This window comes from Torulaspora globosa, chromosome 1 (assembly GCF_014133895.1).
Source record: "Torulaspora globosa chromosome 1, complete sequence".
Taxonomy (NCBI): Eukaryota; Fungi; Ascomycota; class Saccharomycetes; order Saccharomycetales; family Saccharomycetaceae; genus Torulaspora; species Torulaspora globosa.
Window position 1 is genome coordinate 594,606 of NC_050727.1, and position 16,293 is coordinate 610,898.

Consider the following 16,293-nt stretch of genomic DNA (forward strand, 5'->3'; position numbering starts at 1 on the left):
TTATTTCCGTCGTTTGACTCACTATCCAGTTTTTTTCTTGGCCTTCAAGGTTTTCGTACTATGAACGGCGGTGACGAAAAAACGGCCATTATGCGAAGTTTGCCAAGAAAGCGGAAATAATGATATCAATAGTGAAGAAGACAATGGTTTGCCAGTGAGATGAGGTAATCGGAAGGTATATAAAGCCATGTCAGATGGTTTGATTTGAGTTGTTGAAGGATAAAGAAGTAGGAACAAAGATAATCAGAAAATTCAAGAATGAAGAAGGATTTGGAGGATCAAAAAGTGGCCATCGATGGAAGCCCTGGGGTTGCTGAGATCAGAGAGGGCGATCCGCTGGACAGCTCGACCTCGCAAAGTTCAAAGGAGACAGTGGTGAAACAGCCAGCTAGAGAAACTGCTCAGCAGGCATTGGGAGTGGGTAAAACTACGGGAATAGCGTTGTATCTTTGTGTTTTTTCACTTGCCTTGTCGCTTTTTCTGGCAGCATTGGATATTATGATTGTTTCGAGTATTGTCGAGACCGTGGCTAATCAATTTGGGGATTATTCAAAGACGGGTTGGATTTTTGCTGGTTACAGTTTGCCGAACGCGGTGCTTTCGCTCATCTGGGGGCGGATTGCAGCCGTTGTCGGGTTCAAGACGTCTGTGCTGACGGCGATTGTGATTTTCGAGGTTGGATCGTTGGTGGCCGGTGTGGCACACTCGATGGATATGTTGATTGGAGGCAGAGTGATTGCCGGTATTGGTGGTAGTGGGATTCAGGGTCTCGCTTTCATCATTGGTTCCACTTTGGTGGACGAATCGAAAAGAGGACTGATCATCGCTTGTATGGGCGGCGCCTTTGGTGTTGCGTCTGTGGCTGGGCCGTTCCTAGGTGGTGCTTTCACCACCCATGTGACTTGGAGATGGTGCTTTTACATTAATTTGCCCGTGGGTGGTCTAGCATTTGCGTTCCTTGTTCTCTTTTACCACCCTAATGGTAAGAAATTGCAATCCACTCGCTCTACTGTGGTTCAATTCTTTAATAATCTGTGGGCTTTCGCAAAAAGGCTGCGTGAACTCTTCAAATTGTCCACTTGGAAAACATTTGTTCATGAGCTTATTTTCAAATTTGATATTATCGAAAGCTTGTTGTGCTCTGCTGGTCTAGTCTTGATCCTTTTGGCGTTCAGTTTTGGCGGCAGCAAATATGCCTGGAACTCCGCTCCTACCATAGTGATGTTTGTTGTCGGTATCTCGTTGACCATTTTCGCACTGATTTACGATTTTGTGATCTTTCCCCGGTTGAAGGTAGTGAGGACAAATCCCAGATACCAACCTTTGATCCCATGGAAAATCTTCAGCAAGTTTTCTATTTTGGTCTCAAACGTCACCGTTTTCTTCACTTGTATGGCGTTCATGTGTCAAGTCATATACGTTGTTCAGTTTTTCCAACTGATTTACGACGAAACAGCATGGAAAGCTTCTGTTCACAGTATCGCTATGGTGGTACCGACCGTTATTACAGTTATGACGAGTGGTATATTTAATGCGAAGCTTGGTCTTGTCAAACCTGTCGCTCTGGTAGGTGCATTTAGTGGTATCATTGGTGCGGGTCTGTTAACACTCCTGGACAACACTTCGACAACGAGCCAGCACATTGGGTTGTTAATCTTGCCTGGTATCGCTTTCGGGGCTACAATGCAAAGTTCCTTGATTGGTAGTCAAATTCAACTGGACAAGAAAAGTGAGACCTACCGTATGGATTTTATCGCAGTTACAACCTTGAACAATTTCCTGAAAAATCTGGGACAGGCCATTGGAGGTGTTGTTTGCAATACCGTTTTCACGACCTCGATTACGAATAAGATGAGACAGCATCACATTGATATAGGCCAGAATGCCAGCGCCGATGCGGTGGTGGTTTACAGAACTCATCATTTTGATGGCTCAAGGTCGCTATTGGGGGATTTGCTCAGTGATTCTATTAAGAATGTCTTTTATATGGCCTTAGGCTTCTCTGCCCTGGCTTTCATTTTTGGAATTTTCACTTCCAATAAGAAATTGGATATGAACAAAGCACCAGCAAAGGCCGAGGAATCTGGCTCAGAAGACAGTTCGTCCGATAATGTGAACTCCTAATAAGCTGCTATGGCATCCGGTTATTTTAATAGACGAGGGGAAAAGTAGGTAAATTTTAATGCTTTGTATAGTACATACTTGCTACATACATAATTAAACCGCTTTACCAAATATTTTACGAGATTTTTGAGCAATCAACCGACACTTTATAGTACCATCTAAGCACTCAGCTTTGATCCTTATGTAAAAGCGCAATATTTGTTTATTTCTTGCTATGCGCCAGATGAGCTAGGACCTGAAATACTGCCAATAGTATTGTACTCGGCGTCCAGAGTGCTGTCATTGTCCAGATTCGAAATGAAAGCTGCCGGAACATTTAGCACCGAAGGAACACGACGATCCTCAGGATTGACTTGCTTTTTGAATCGCATCAAGAGGTTAGCATCTTTGACTCCAAATTTCTTTATCAATTTGCGATAAAAGAGTCCACAGGCATTACACAATGTCCTGTTTCCGTATGGACCTCGTCTCCACTCTGGTGTACTGTTTTCTCCACAATGAACGCAGGAGGTCGTCGATTGCTCATCTTTTCTAATGGGCTCGCTAAGCAGTAATCCATGCGTTAAAGAACGATGATAATCCGGAGACGACTTCTCTGATGAAGACTTCTTCCTCTTCTTAACAATTTTATTTTTCATCTTAACTGACGTTTGCAAACTGCTTTGGGCATTGAGTATTATTGGTCTAGTGCCTGGTGGAACTGGCACAGTAATCGGCTTCGAGTACTGCATTTCCTGCGCCGAGCCATCAGCTTTGCCCATGTTTCGATAAGCTGATGGATCAGATAGGGTTGGTCTATGATTTGCGCCAATATATGAGGGCGGCCAGGTTGCGCTACCTGAAATCCTGGACGCACTGAGCCGCTCGTGAGATTTCCGAGGATCATGGAAACTACTTGAACGTTTTTGCTGCTCAAGAGCAGGTGGCACAACTGAAGTTTTTGCCGCCTCATTCTTAAACTGGAAATTTTTCGATGAAGCTTTCTTCGGGAGATTCATTGTGAGAGCTTCAATTGGAGGTAGCGTTACTCTCTTTCCCGAGTCAGATACTGGTCTAGCCCGAGAAATGGCGGCGGCTGACTCTTTGAGATAACGAACATGCTCTTTGAGATACACCAATTCCTTAACTGCGTTGTTCAAGCGTTGGGTAACCTCATTCAGCGACGCCAGGTTCTCGCAGGATATTTGATCTAGGAGGATCTTATCACTAGATCCACCGGTACCACTGTCGGAAGATTTCTGAGCGCTGTAGAGCTCCTGTGATGAGGTATCCTTGGCGATTGGCCAGTTTCTTATAGTGTTTGATATTTCATTTTTTAATTCTAATATAGTGGCCACTTTGTCCTGATAAGTCTTGTTCAGATCAGTGTCACTTTCAACCGTAGCAGCGGCACGCATTAACGATTCAATGGAACTTTGACGGCGGGTCGAACTCGTGCTATCGTGCCTGAAGGCAGAAGAAAGTTCGAATTCACTGTGTTCGCTGGAGCCGCTCTTCCATATCGGAGTCTTAAATTGGACCCTTGTTGAAGAAGATGGAGGTGTTATGAGGTGGTGGCCACTCGGATCTTGCATGGGTTCCTGTGTCAGTGGAGATGTCTCGGCAGCACTAGAATGCGAAGAATCAACATTTAAGAGAGTAGGAAGAGATGGATTGCGCACATGAGTGTGGGTCTGTCGCGAGAGAAGATGATGCTCTGTCTGGTATGAATGAAAAGCTCTAGAATTCCGTGGGGATCTTTCCCTTGGATCGTCCAGCTCACCCGATTTGTGAAAGTGTTCTTCTGTTGGCGTCCTCATAGTAACCATCTTAGTGGCGCACATTTGTGACTCTAATGTCTAAGTCAGACAGGAGTACGGCTACGACTGCAAAAAGGTATAGTCGACGGAAGGCCGCAATTGGAGAAGTTCCCTTTCGTTCACTAGCAGGATTTGTCCACAAATGTCGAACTCGCCTATTGGAATGGCAACTTTAAGTAGATGAAACTCCCCAACTGAGCTACGGAGCTTCCCAGATTCAAATAAGGAGATCAGTTAATGCCCCTAATCTAGTACTAGAACTCGGCAAAACTCCAAAGAGTGCCGATTCAGTCTCTGAGCAGTTAAGGAACCAAAAACCCCTGGTGCAAACAGAAACGCACAGTCACTCACTACAATCCCACAGGATCATATAGCAACGCTGTTCATCTCCGGGGATCAATTACCATTCAGAGTTACCACTAGCTCAGCGACGAGCGAATCATCCAGCTACAAATTATTGTACGATTCTAGGCAAAACTTCGCCCAAAACTCTCCACTGACCCCTAACTGATAGTCCCAAAGGTCCGAATTTCTGTTCACATCCCGCACTGTTCGAGAAGCTGTTGTAGATCGTTGCAGCTTTAGCTTGTTTAATGAGTCGCGGCGTCAGCGTCGTCCTTTACTGTCGCACTTGCTTCTGGACGTTTGCTGACGCTCACTGAAAACGCGCAGTCAGAACAGAATAGTTTAGAGATTAGCCTATTCTAGCCCAAAGCCGTGAACAAATGGCCAACTTTCAGACTATACCAGCCCATGAGAGTCGCCAGCTAGGCACTGATAAGGGACGTTTAACTCTTGCCCATTGGAAATGTCTAGGCCTCTGGATAGCGAACAATAGCTGATCGTGGCATCGGTCTCTCGGAGTCGTCTTGATCACCTGTTGTAAAGTAAAGCTCCACGCAGCCAGGCCTCGGAATGCCTGGGAGATAGATAGCCCTGCGAACCAGGGTGCAGGTCCCTTGAACATGTAGCTCGTACGATGGTACCAATCTCTTTGGACAAGGAGTATCGTCAGGGCCTTATGCCAACCAGGTTGAAGTAGCCACTGTTGTAGACTGAATTGTAGCTCGAGAAGCCAAATCTTTTGTCGGTTGTCAGGCAGCGGGATGGGAGCTGATAAAGTCTATGAAAGAAAGTCTTTTAGTAAGGAGGAATGGAACGATGCAGTGGCTGCTTGTACCGCACCATTGCTCGGTGATGGCCGTGGTAACGTGGCGGGAATGGGTTTGAACAGCGGTGGAGCAGATGGGAGCACATCTGCAGAGCCTTCGATTCCAAAGCTGCTGCTGAACTATTTTGTTTGTATGGGATTTGAAGAATCTAGTGTGCGAATGGCTCGGGAGATGGGGTACGTAAAGTCCAATAAGGACGCTCAAGAATTCAATGATCTCTATAAGATCAGGGAAAGAGCCCATATAAGTAAGTTGATCAAGACTGGAAGAGTCTCTGAGGCGATGGAAGAGATAAACTCGACTTTTGGGATCGAAGTGCTGGAGTGTGGTGCGGCTGGTCCGTCAAAGGATGGTAACGGAGGAGCTTCTTTCAGTGGCTATGTTGGTAGTAGCGATGGGAAAGATGACCTGCATTTTAAACTCCTGCTTTTGGACTTGATTGAGAAGATCAGGAAACATGACCGCGATACTGCTGGTAGCCAAGGGACTGATGACGATTTCGTTTTGGAGCTCATCAAGTACTCGCAGGAGAAGCTGGCACTGAAAGCAGCTTCGAATAAGACATATATGGCGGAATTGGAGCTTGTTATGACACTATTACTTTTCCCTAAAGGCGGCGACTCGAAAGTTAAGCTTCCAAAGAGCTTGAAAAATCTGTATTCACTGTCCTTGAGGTCTCATATCGCAGAACTCGTAAACAGAAAGCTCCTGAGGTGCTTGCATTCGCAAGTTGCAACTCATGCCAGTCAGGTTGGTAAGTTCCCCGATTTAATTGGCTTCAGCAGTGGGATCGCAGGAAAACCCTTCTCACATTACAACGAGATCCTTATGGTTAGGCCGAAGGAGGACGTCGGCCAGCATTTAACCACAGATTCTCTGGCAGAGCTGCGAGATTCGGACGATGGCCGCCTGAGATCAACGGCCACATCCGCGAACGACGATTGGAGCTGGACAACAGACATGATAAAGGAGCAGCAAGAAGACGGCCAAGTTAAAAGTGCTGCAATATCGATGGACAAGGCCTCTTCGAACGATGACTTTGACCTATCCGAGGCGAGGTTGGTTCAAGTTATGAAACTATGGGCATGGTGCGAAAATCAGTTACATAGCAATGATATAGGTGTCCCGCGAGTGCACAGAAGCATGTAGAATTTTATCAAATGATCAGATCGCACTGGATAGTATCGCCGGTCTCTATCTTGAGGAAACATAACTGGACGTCGTCGATGGTGCAAGGCAGTGGCTCGCTAGCGCTGTTGTAGATCTTGACACTATCAGATACAGTGAAGTTCTCGGGCTTTTTAACGAGCTCTGAGAATAGCTGCGTATCTTTGAAGAAATGGTAGAGTTTGGTCCTCAATACCCGCAATCTACAACCAAACTCAGGTCTTCTCTCATCTTCGTAGTCTTCTGGTGAGAACTCGATGTGAAATTGTAGAGGCTTTGCCAGGACGGGCTTGCCGTCTTTCAAAACGTTACACATGGCGTATAAGTGAGCTACATGGACAGGTTTGGCGAAAAATTTGTCCCTGTCCTCGAATTCCTCGATGACAATCCCGCTCTTCTCATCAAGATATTCTCGGCTGTGATAGTTATCCTGGACAATCATCCTATGTAACTTCAAGCTTTCATCGATATAGCCCTTGTTTAACTCCTCGTAAGTCTCCTTCTGCAAAAAAGTCATCTCGATGGTTATGTATAGCTCATTGATGAACGCCATTGTGCCCACAACTAGCAGGAACAGCGTAATTCTACCACTTATCTTGTCGTGAACGAATTGTTGTACATATGGAAGTCTGGCCAAGCGGTCGATGATTCTCGACTCTACTTCAAAGTATCCCTCAGCGAAAGACATTCTAGATAGACCTCTGTACCTTAGCCACTAGCTTCATCCAGCCTTGTACGTGATGATAAACTTCGTTGCGGAAATTTTCAACTGGAAAACACGCACTGCGCGAGGCCCAATCGATGGCCCATCGCTAACTCAGACTCTACGAGATCTGGCAGGGCTTCAGATTCTAGATTGCTAGCATCCATAGAGCTGGAATTCTGGGCTTAATCGATCGCTTCTATAGCAATTCAACAGCGCCAGATTTCGTGGGCCATTTGCATCGATGGCGGAGGTACTCCAAACCGCATCTTACCTCGGAGATTGCGAAGCACCGTCTTCCGCCGCGTTGCTCAAGAATGATTGAAAACAGATGCTAGCGGCCGGAACTTGTTGAGCCCTTTGTAAGATTTCGTCATCGAGAATGCTTTCACGAAAAAGGTAAAACTATGCAGATCTCATCTCGCTTCTTGAGATGAAAAATGCGAAAAACGGCAACAAAGCATACTTGCCCGGCAACGCTTGTAAAAATATGCGCTTGTTTTGACTGTTGATCTTCCGCCGTGGTCAAGAGCCTTGAGCCGGGAATGTTGACTCCGACTTCCTAAGCATCCCAGATATATAAGGTACGCCTTATATATATGGAAGCGCTGTTTTAGACATTGGATGAGCATTACTGGTAAACTTGCTAGTAATCGGCGCCGTGATGAAATTTCAGCTCAGTTTAATAATCATACAATTCGTGGTTTTGGCAAAAGCCGTTGCATTGAGCGGCCAGGAAGGAACCGCCGGTTCTTTATACCAAACACAAAGTATGCCTATCGCTGTACCCAATGAAACTGTAAGCGTTGGTGTCCTAACATCAATCGTGCAGGCTACACAAACCGAATCTTTCTCTTCCATAACGCCTAGTACAATATACGCTTTTTCTGGCGAACCTGGAGCCGCTTCAGACGTGTTGCAACTGCCCATCGGAAGTTCTGGATTGCTTTCATTGTCGAGTTCTGACTCAGTGGATGCCTCTTCTGCTTTATCACAGTTTTTAAATGGAGCCGGTGTTGCTACAAGCCTGAGTGTGAGCAAAACAGGTTCTCTGAGTAGATCAAGAACAGACAGCGCTTCCTTTAGTTCAACTCGGGCTACCACGAGACTGGCCGCAAATTCATCCGCTACGATGACTTCTGACGGGCGATCCTCGTCATCGACCAACAGCATATCAGCCTCTGGAGGCGCTCATAGAATGGCCTCGCCTGCTATCGCAGGAGGCATGATCGCGGGCTTGGTCGCATTTTTGTAGAACCAGCAGGATATTCTTATGCAGCACTGTGATGAGCAAACATCATTTGATATATATCTACAATAGTAGGTAGATGATGTTTTTTGGAGTCCCATGCACATCTTCAAGTTCATTAACGACCTGAAAAGGAAAAGGGTTCAGTTCAACAAAGTGGTTCGATATAAAAGGTGGCTCACAGCGTTCTGAGTTAATCGAACCGGACTTGCTACTCTAATGAGCGCAACATGAGATTGATCCAGTGGATCGGATTTCTCTATGCGTTGACAGCTTACGCTTTGTCTTTGCAAAGCACGCCTACAGCGAGCGACGCTGCTCGAGCATCAGCTGCCCAGGCTAACTTGCCCTTCTATACGGTTTGTCTCGCTGACATTAACACAAATATGCCTGCATACAGTTCGTATATGGTGGATAACAACAGGCAGCTTCCTCCGGCGGTTGCAAATTACTACTTTCACGCTGTTACTCTCGCGAGTACAGCCGATTTAGAAGCAGACATTGCAAATTCGTTTCCCTTTACAGAGTTCCAAACGTTTATCACCCAGTTCCCATGGTACGACTCCCTAAAGCAGAAAGCCTCCGTGTCCACCGTATACCTGCCTCAAGACTTCATGACCAGCTCGATCCCGACAAGTGGCCGCCAGACCACAGTAACGGCAGCGACTACAACTGGTCAAACCGCTTCAAGTGATAATCATTCAGCAACTGAGAACAAAGCCGTAAGTATCAACCCAAGCCTTTTTGCTCTGATTTTAGCAGTCTTTGGAGCTTTTCTTGCCTAAGGTGATTGCACATCCGTCATCGCAGACAAAGCCTCTTCGACTTTTGATACCCACTTCATGAAATACTCATCTTTCAGTTTCTCCTTGATAGCTCGTTTGGATATCCTAATCTTTTGAAAGGTAGCCGCTGGCTGGACTATCGGCGATTGCCTAGATGCTTTTTCTTCGTTTTTCGTGTCATTACTTTTGTTTACGCCTAAGGGTTTTAATCCTTTTTTACTAGCGCCTTCCTCGGACCGAATGTTTCGTTCGTTGTCCAAAACATTTTTTTCAGATGGGGTTGTGATTGCCAAGTGCTCGCTAGCGATTTCTTGCGAGCGATTCCCTTCACTTCTTGTTTCGTGCGGCTTGGAAATCAAATCACGACGTAATTGGGGCAGCTCTATGTTATCTTTGCTTAAACATGATTTTTTCTCGGTAAAGAGTTCTGCTGGTGCTATGCAGGTCACATCTTTCCCCTCAGTCGACTTAGAAATCGAACAGCTCCCTTCAGTTGTAAATTCGAGATTGGCTTTCGTTTCTTTGTTGAGAGCCACTGATATGCTTTGTACAGTACTTTGCATCCCACAATCGCTCGGAACCTCAGGTTTCGATGGTATTGGCGGAGCCGGACCGGTCAGACTAGTCGTGTCATTGGAAAAAGGGAAGCATTGATTGGGAAGGACCATTTGGGCTTCATTTTGAGTATCTGAATGGTTTAGTGCGGTTGCAAAGTACGAACCAGACTGCGCCTGCCACGGGATTTCCGACGAGATTTGTGAGCACAGCGGGTATTGGAATCCTTGTTCTACCGACCCCGTCGCATATTGACTCTCCACCAACGAGTTATCGGAAAATGCGTTCTGAGCGCTAAGATTAGCCGCCAAGGTATTGGACTCGATTGTCGATAAGGGATTTGCAGAAACGTTCGGTTGTCCCAAATACTTACAGTTCAATTTGCTCTGATCCGCTGTAGACATGCGCGGCCTAGCAGGCTTCACAGCAACACGAAGTCCGGCAAGGATAACTTGTAGTCTTTCAAAGTCGTCCTCACTATTGAGAGAAACCTGAAATCGCCTCATAAACATTCCGGACTCTGTCAGAACAATATACTTACATGAGATGGCGGGACAACGTGCTGTGAACTGGATTGTTCGGGCACTGTCTAGCAGATTTACCTTAATCGTTTCCATAGTTCTTCCGTTCCACGCCACAACCACATGACATGTCTTATCCTTGCCTAAGCTGAGTGTGAGGTTGCTAGGGAAGTTCTCAGGGAAGTGCTGCCATTTATCAGACTGGAGTGGATTGAATATGGTATCGAACCCTCTCGGTGCCGGGATGAGCTCTGAATACGTCGAGTAGAACTTAACTGGGGCAGCGAAACAAACTTGCATACGGCTGCTCGAACTAAAGCTAAATTTATACTCTTTTGTGGTTTGAAAAGCAGGACAACCTAGTGCTTCTTGCCGTATATGTTTTTCCTTTATATAGTCAAATTAGCCGCTGAGCTATGCATTTTTCGTCCGAAATGAACCAGAGCATTCCGGACAGCCTAGCCTACCCGTAGTGGCGCTTCCAAAAGAGATCTTTGAATCATTTAGAATGGTTAATGAAACAGCAAGAGCATTGCTACACCTTCTGGATGGTTTACTTCTATGAATCTGAGCCGCTGGAAGGCTCAAGAAAGTACCAGATCGCGACGGGAAAGGACAAATATGAAAATGACCTACTGATTAAGTATGGTTATCGGGAGCTGAACTACGTCTGGTTTCACACCGATAAATACTCCAGCGGACATGTATACCTGAAGCTGCATCCTGACGAGAAATCTCTAGATGATGTGCCTGCAGAGGTTGTCAACGACTGCCTGCAGTTGTGTAAATCGATGTCAATTCAGGGCAACAAAATGAACCAGTGTACCATTTTACAAACCCCATGGCATAATTTGAGGAAAAACCAGTACATGAAGCCAGGGGAAGTCTCATTCAAGTCCTTACAAAGGGTGCGAAAGAAACAATGCTTTGCCCGGGATCAGCGGCTATTGAATAGACTAGCGAAAACTCGCGTTGAGGTTACTGACGAAGTAGAACAACTACTCCATCAAGCGAAGAAGAGTAAGGACGGTGATTTTTTCCTACGATACGTCGCCGATAACCGAGAGAAACTCATCGAAGAAGCCAGGGTTAGGAAGCAAGATAAAAAGCGGCGCAAAAAGAGGGAACAAGAGGACGGGTCTGATTCTAATCTTTCATCTTGATGAACTGTTGAACAGTGGAAAACCGTCTAGACTGCTAGTCCATTTATATACAGATCGGCGATGTTGTGCTTTTTTTCTTTTTCGCCGGTGCTTAATGCTTGGAAAATTTTTTCGAGCCTTTGAGATGCGATGAGGTTGAAATTGTATCGAAGCTAAAGGGCATATCAAGCTGGAAGTGATACAGTTCGGGTCCTCCAGGTACGATTGCAGGTGATCTACTATGTCTAAGAGAAGTATCGCCTCGGAGGAAGAGCAGAGGGTGGTCGCCGCCAAAATCGGAGGGAATGATGTGCCAGCCGTCGGCTCCAAGAACGAAGAGCCCGATATTGAGATGGGAGAGTTCGAGGATGCATACAGCGACGAATTTGAAAGCGATGGTGAGATAATAGAAGTGGATGAGGAGGAGGATAAAGAAGAGGATGAAGAGGGCATTGATGAACAAAAGTTTATAGAGAAAAAGCAACAGGATGCTCAAAAGCAGCTTGAAAAGGAACAAAAGGAAGACAATGCCAGGGAGGAATTATATTTGCCACATTTATCTCGGCCTTTGGGGCCTGATGAAGTGTTGGAGGCTGATCCAACTGTTTACGAAATGCTACACAATGTGAACATGCCATGGCCGTGCCTAACCTTGGATGTCATACCTGATGGATTGGGGACTGAGCGTCGAAACTACCCCCAATCTCTTCTCATGACCACCGCAACACAGGCTTCGAAGAAAAAAGAAAACGAATTGATGGTGCTCAAGCTTTCGCAATTGAACAAGACCTTGGTCAAGGGCGACGGCGACGATGAAGAAGAAGACGAGGACGACGAGGGCGACGATAGCGATCCCATTATTGAAAATGAAAACATACCACTCAAAGACACTACGAACAGAATAAAGGTCTCCCCATTCGCGTCCAAACAAGAGGTGTTGACGGCCACCATGAGCGAAAATGCTGAGGTGTACATCTATGACTTAGCTCCACAGACAAGAGCTTTCGAAACACCTGGCTATCAAATTCCCAAAGCTGCCAAGCGTCCACTCCACACAGTCAAAAACCACGGGAATGTTGAGGGTTACGGTCTGGATTGGTCTCCTTTGATCAAAACGGGTGCCCTGTTAACCGGTGACTGTTCGGGTCAAGTTTTCTTGACACAGCGTCATACGTCAAAGTGGGTTACTGACAGGCAGCCCTTTACCGTGTCTAATAACAAGTCAATCGAAGATATCCAATGGTCGCGTACGGAATCCACCGTTTTTGCCACCAGCGGATGCGACGGTTATATAAGGATCTGGGACACAAGGTCAAAGAAGCATAAACCGGCCATCTCTACAAAGGCTTCTACCACAGATGTCAACGTTATCAGTTGGAATGAAAAGATCGGTTATCTATTGGCAAGCGGTGCGGATGACGGTAAATGGGGTGTCTGGGATCTTAGACAATTGTCGCCCAACAATAGCGACAATGTGCAGCCCGTCGCACAATATGGCTTCCACAAAGGTGCAATCACATCGATTAGTTTCAACCCGCTTGATGAATCAATTATCGCTGTTGCATCTGAGGACAACACTGTGACCCTGTGGGACTTATCTGTGGAAGCAGACGATGAAGAGATCAAACAACAAACGTTAGAGGTAAGCGAGTTGAAGCAAATTCCTCCTCAGCTTTTATTCGTTCACTGGCAAAAAGAGGTCAAAGACGTCAAATGGCATAGGCAAATCCCAGGCTGTCTTATCAGTACTGGTACAGATGGTCTGAATATCTGGAAAACAATCAGTGTTTAGATTTATGTACATTTATAATTAACGAGAATTGTCCAAAATATCCACTCTTAACCATCATTTGAAGGCTTGCAGAGCGAGGTCCAACAATTTCGCTTCCAAGTGACCGTTTGAAGATACGGTAGGGGCGGATCTAGCAAGCAATGAGTAGGCATTTATGGCCATTGAGCCCACCTCAGACCTGCAAGATCAATGATTCCATCCATGCATTAGCAAATAACGAGGTGAACAATAATGATATACTTCAAACGATCTCGCTACCTCAGGCAAATGTCCTGGTAATGGTGACGCCGGGCAGGGTGCTAGCGTACAATATGAAACCCATGGCACTAGTTGCAAGCCACGAGAGAACTCCCGAGTCCATTGAAGAATTTGGTTTGAACAGGTCCATCACTCAGTCTGTAGCATTGGATAGACATGTTGGGGGCCTGAATAATCAAACACAATCCAACAGCTTAGCTTGGAATCAGGGAAAAATCGTCTTTTATGTTGCTACAGATAAGAGCTTCCTGCTAACATATCAAATATTGAAGAGCTCTGCTAACATAACGACATTCAAGGATTATGGGATTCCAATTATCGATTTCGGGAAACTTAGCGAAGATCTGGAGCAAGAATACGACGATTCGGTAGACGATGATATTCTAACAGTCTTTGAGAAAGGCAAGACTTCCAAAATCATTCAAAATGGTTACGCTGTGACGAAGGAAAAGGGATTTTTACAATTCTTGTCGGTGAATCAGGAAAACCTCGATGAGCTGCCGGTTAGAAGACTCGAGTTGCGTCTGAAAGTTGTACTGAAATTCGACTACAGGATCATTGATATAATTAGTTTCAAACGACTGTCAGAGAAAGACGAAAAGGCTGAGGAGAGCTTACTTGTTCTGTTTCCCCATGGATTACAGTTGCTGAGTCTAGAAAACTTCAAGCTGAAAAACTCTTCACTTGTTCAATTAACAAATGGAAGCAGGATATGTATAATTCAGGACCAACTTCTCGTTGTAGCGCAACCTTCGGACCACAAAGCAGTTTTGATTAACAACATTAAGATTAACGAGCAAAAAGTAGACGTGGCAGAATTTCCTGTTGAAGCTAAACTAACAACATGCTTCGAACTCAAAGGAAAGATGGCGTTGGTTTGCGGAGGCACTTTAGTGTATTACAACCCGCAGACCAATGAACTTGACTACAAGTTCAAAGTTCCATTTCCTGTCAAGATTTGTGGAAAACTGAACGATGAAACACTCATCTTAATATCAAGAACCAATGTGATGCACTTCATGACGCCGTTCGGTAACGCCTTGTTTTCCTCCGCTGGAGACAGTGAGTTCGAAGAGCCTTCCTCAAGTTTCGAATACTCAGGATTTGCGTACGTGGATAAATTGCTAGTATCGGTTTCTAGCTCAGGTGAATATCAAATGTGGGATTTGTGGGAAGAGGCGAAACAGGGGTTTTCAGATGCCCGCTCACCAGTTAGCTACGTCCTGCAGAACAACAAAAATGATATTGCAATCTACTCGCCAGCCAAAGGCTCTTCGGCCGCACAGGACTTGATGCAAGTAATAAAGTTGCCCACTAGGGCTATCAACAACTGCGTTCCTCTTATTAAAATTAGTTCAAACAATAAACTCATGGCGGTCTATGTCTCGAATAAAAACATTCTGCTAATCCAAAATCTAGAGACAAATGTGTGGTATACCTTCAAGGAGATGACAGTTCTGGATATGCATTGGTTGAGCAGTACATACTTGCTATGTGCTATCAAAAGAGATGATTGGACGACTTCCGTTCAATGCTTTAGGCTGAATCTTCAAGGACTTGACAGTTCTGATATTGCCAAATACAAAATATGGGAATATCAATTACAGGCGCCGGTTGAACGGCTTAGACTACAAGTGAGCTTATTCCATAAGCACAAATTGCTGAAGATTAAATCACGAGAAAATTCTGAGCTGGAGAAATATGGGGAAAAATTCTACAAGACAGCAGAAGTAATAATAACTACTAGTGATAAGATAGTAATATTTGCGATCTTGTCAATTCTTCATCCTAGCGGTATCCACATTATAAAAAAATTTCATGAACATGCGAAGATTACTATCCCATCTCCAATTTTAACGGAATCTATCGATTGGGCTGCCAGCTTCAAAGATGGACTCATTTACTGTTCTGATAATAGGATCATGAAAGCCAGCGAAATCAGCGGAAGTGGCTGGACAACAACAGTGCTATTAGAAGAGGTGGAGCGAATAATAGACATTCTCTCCGATGAAATTTACGTAGTCAGCGGACACTGCAAACTGTTCTATAAGATTGATGACTTATGGGAAAAAAGACCGCCTCTATTATCGATCCGCTTAGAAGATGACTATTATCCTATTTCGGTGTCCCCAGACGCAACCACGATACATGGGTTGAGTTGCGTCTTCCACAACGACTACTCCAAGCTGATAATCAAACATAAGATATACCTTGATCAAATGATCTCCGCGAAGATAGCTCAAAATGTCAGCTTGCAAGATATATCAACCGAGTTCCGCCCGATAAAACATTATAACTTTGCGCTGGAAAAGATACTTTCGCTCAAGATCCTCGCTAGCGAGCCCTTAGATCAGATTATAGAACTGGTGAAACTATGTGATAGTCCCCAAAATTGGGAAGCGAGCGGATTTAACCCTCATAGTGACATGCTGGAGATAATCAGTAACTGTCTGCGGAAAATTGAAGCGAAACACTGGAACCAACTCTTTTCTAATTTGAAAATGACACCTCGCGAACTTTTAGCCAGGTGCCTCGAGGGAAATGAGGCTAAGATCATCGGTGTATTATTACTTGTCTTCCTCAATTACGACGTCGAACTTGTGGATGACCTGAGAAGCGACAAAGTAGATGACGATAGCGATAGCACAGTGCCATCAGAGGGCAAGGATTCTGCTGTTGCGGATCTTATAAGGGATCAAGAGATGATGCTGAAAGTGCTCAGGCTCCTCGTAACGAGCGCTGCGAATGCGGAAGACAGTGCTACGGCTGCAGAATCATGGGACATGTGTTTCCAATTAATAAGACTTCTGAAAGAGCTCGATAAGCAGAACAAAACCCAACTGGTTCAACAAGCGCTGCAGATGTTTCAATAGCCTTATATAAGTTCAATACCTCGAGACTGTGATCAGGATCACGTGCCGAGTCCTGCTTGGCACGGCGGCTAATTGAAAGCTGATTGATTATACAAACATACAGTCCACTGCCACAACACAAAGTCGGTCTAAACACTATTTGCATTAACCATA

At 45.2% G+C, this 16,293-nt stretch overlaps 10 protein-coding genes across 10 annotated transcripts; 7 read left to right on the forward strand and 3 right to left on the reverse strand.

Moving 5' to 3' along the window:
* Window positions 1-258: 258 nt before the first annotated feature.
* On the forward strand, window positions 259-2,124 carry AZR1 (azole transporter; the record flags this gene model as incomplete). The annotated part of the gene is made up of 1 exon (XM_037281287.1): window positions 259-2,124. The coding sequence occupies one exon, from the start codon at window positions 259-261 to the stop codon at window positions 2,122-2,124; it is 1,866 nt and encodes a 621-aa protein (XP_037137182.1).
* Window positions 2,125-2,336: 212 nt separating this feature from the next.
* On the reverse strand, window positions 2,337-3,947 carry GAT2 (Gat2p; the record flags this gene model as incomplete). The annotated part of the gene is made up of 1 exon (XM_037281288.1): window positions 2,337-3,947. One exon carries the CDS (start codon window positions 3,945-3,947, stop codon window positions 2,337-2,339), a length of 1,611 nt encoding a protein of 536 aa, XP_037137183.1.
* Window positions 3,948-5,029: 1,082 nt separating this feature from the next.
* GID8 (glucose-induced degradation complex subunit GID8) lies at window positions 5,030-6,244 on the forward strand (the record flags this gene model as incomplete). Its single annotated transcript, XM_037281289.1, has 1 exon — window positions 5,030-6,244. The coding sequence occupies one exon, from the start codon at window positions 5,030-5,032 to the stop codon at window positions 6,242-6,244; it is 1,215 nt and encodes a 404-aa protein (XP_037137184.1).
* Window positions 6,245-6,251: 7 nt separating this feature from the next.
* ERG29 (Erg29p) lies at window positions 6,252-6,950 on the reverse strand (the record flags this gene model as incomplete). The annotated part of the gene is made up of 1 exon (XM_037281290.1): window positions 6,252-6,950. One exon carries the CDS (start codon window positions 6,948-6,950, stop codon window positions 6,252-6,254), a length of 699 nt encoding a protein of 232 aa, XP_037137185.1.
* Window positions 6,951-7,629: 679 nt separating this feature from the next.
* On the forward strand, window positions 7,630-8,220 carry HG536_0A03290 (uncharacterized protein; the record flags this gene model as incomplete). The annotated part of the gene is made up of 1 exon (XM_037281291.1): window positions 7,630-8,220. One exon carries the CDS (start codon window positions 7,630-7,632, stop codon window positions 8,218-8,220), a length of 591 nt encoding a protein of 196 aa, XP_037137186.1.
* A 224-nt stretch (window positions 8,221-8,444) lies between these two features.
* AFB1 (Afb1p) lies at window positions 8,445-8,999 on the forward strand (the record flags this gene model as incomplete). Its single annotated transcript, XM_037281292.1, has 1 exon — window positions 8,445-8,999. One exon carries the CDS (start codon window positions 8,445-8,447, stop codon window positions 8,997-8,999), a length of 555 nt encoding a protein of 184 aa, XP_037137187.1.
* Window positions 8,996-10,375, reverse strand: REC114 (Rec114p; the record flags this gene model as incomplete). The annotated part of the gene is made up of 1 exon (XM_037281293.1): window positions 8,996-10,375. One exon carries the CDS (start codon window positions 10,373-10,375, stop codon window positions 8,996-8,998), a length of 1,380 nt encoding a protein of 459 aa, XP_037137188.1.
* Window positions 10,376-10,590: 215 nt separating this feature from the next.
* JLP2 (Jlp2p) lies at window positions 10,591-11,238 on the forward strand (the record flags this gene model as incomplete). The annotated part of the gene is made up of 1 exon (XM_037281294.1): window positions 10,591-11,238. One exon carries the CDS (start codon window positions 10,591-10,593, stop codon window positions 11,236-11,238), a length of 648 nt encoding a protein of 215 aa, XP_037137189.1.
* A 220-nt stretch (window positions 11,239-11,458) lies between these two features.
* Window positions 11,459-13,009, forward strand: RRB1 (ribosome biosynthesis protein RRB1; the record flags this gene model as incomplete). Its single annotated transcript, XM_037281295.1, has 1 exon — window positions 11,459-13,009. One exon carries the CDS (start codon window positions 11,459-11,461, stop codon window positions 13,007-13,009), a length of 1,551 nt encoding a protein of 516 aa, XP_037137190.1.
* A 140-nt stretch (window positions 13,010-13,149) lies between these two features.
* Window positions 13,150-16,140, forward strand: RIC1 (Ric1p; the record flags this gene model as incomplete). Its single annotated transcript, XM_037281296.1, has 1 exon — window positions 13,150-16,140. The coding sequence occupies one exon, from the start codon at window positions 13,150-13,152 to the stop codon at window positions 16,138-16,140; it is 2,991 nt and encodes a 996-aa protein (XP_037137191.1).
* Between the last annotated feature and the right edge of the window lie 153 nt (window positions 16,141-16,293).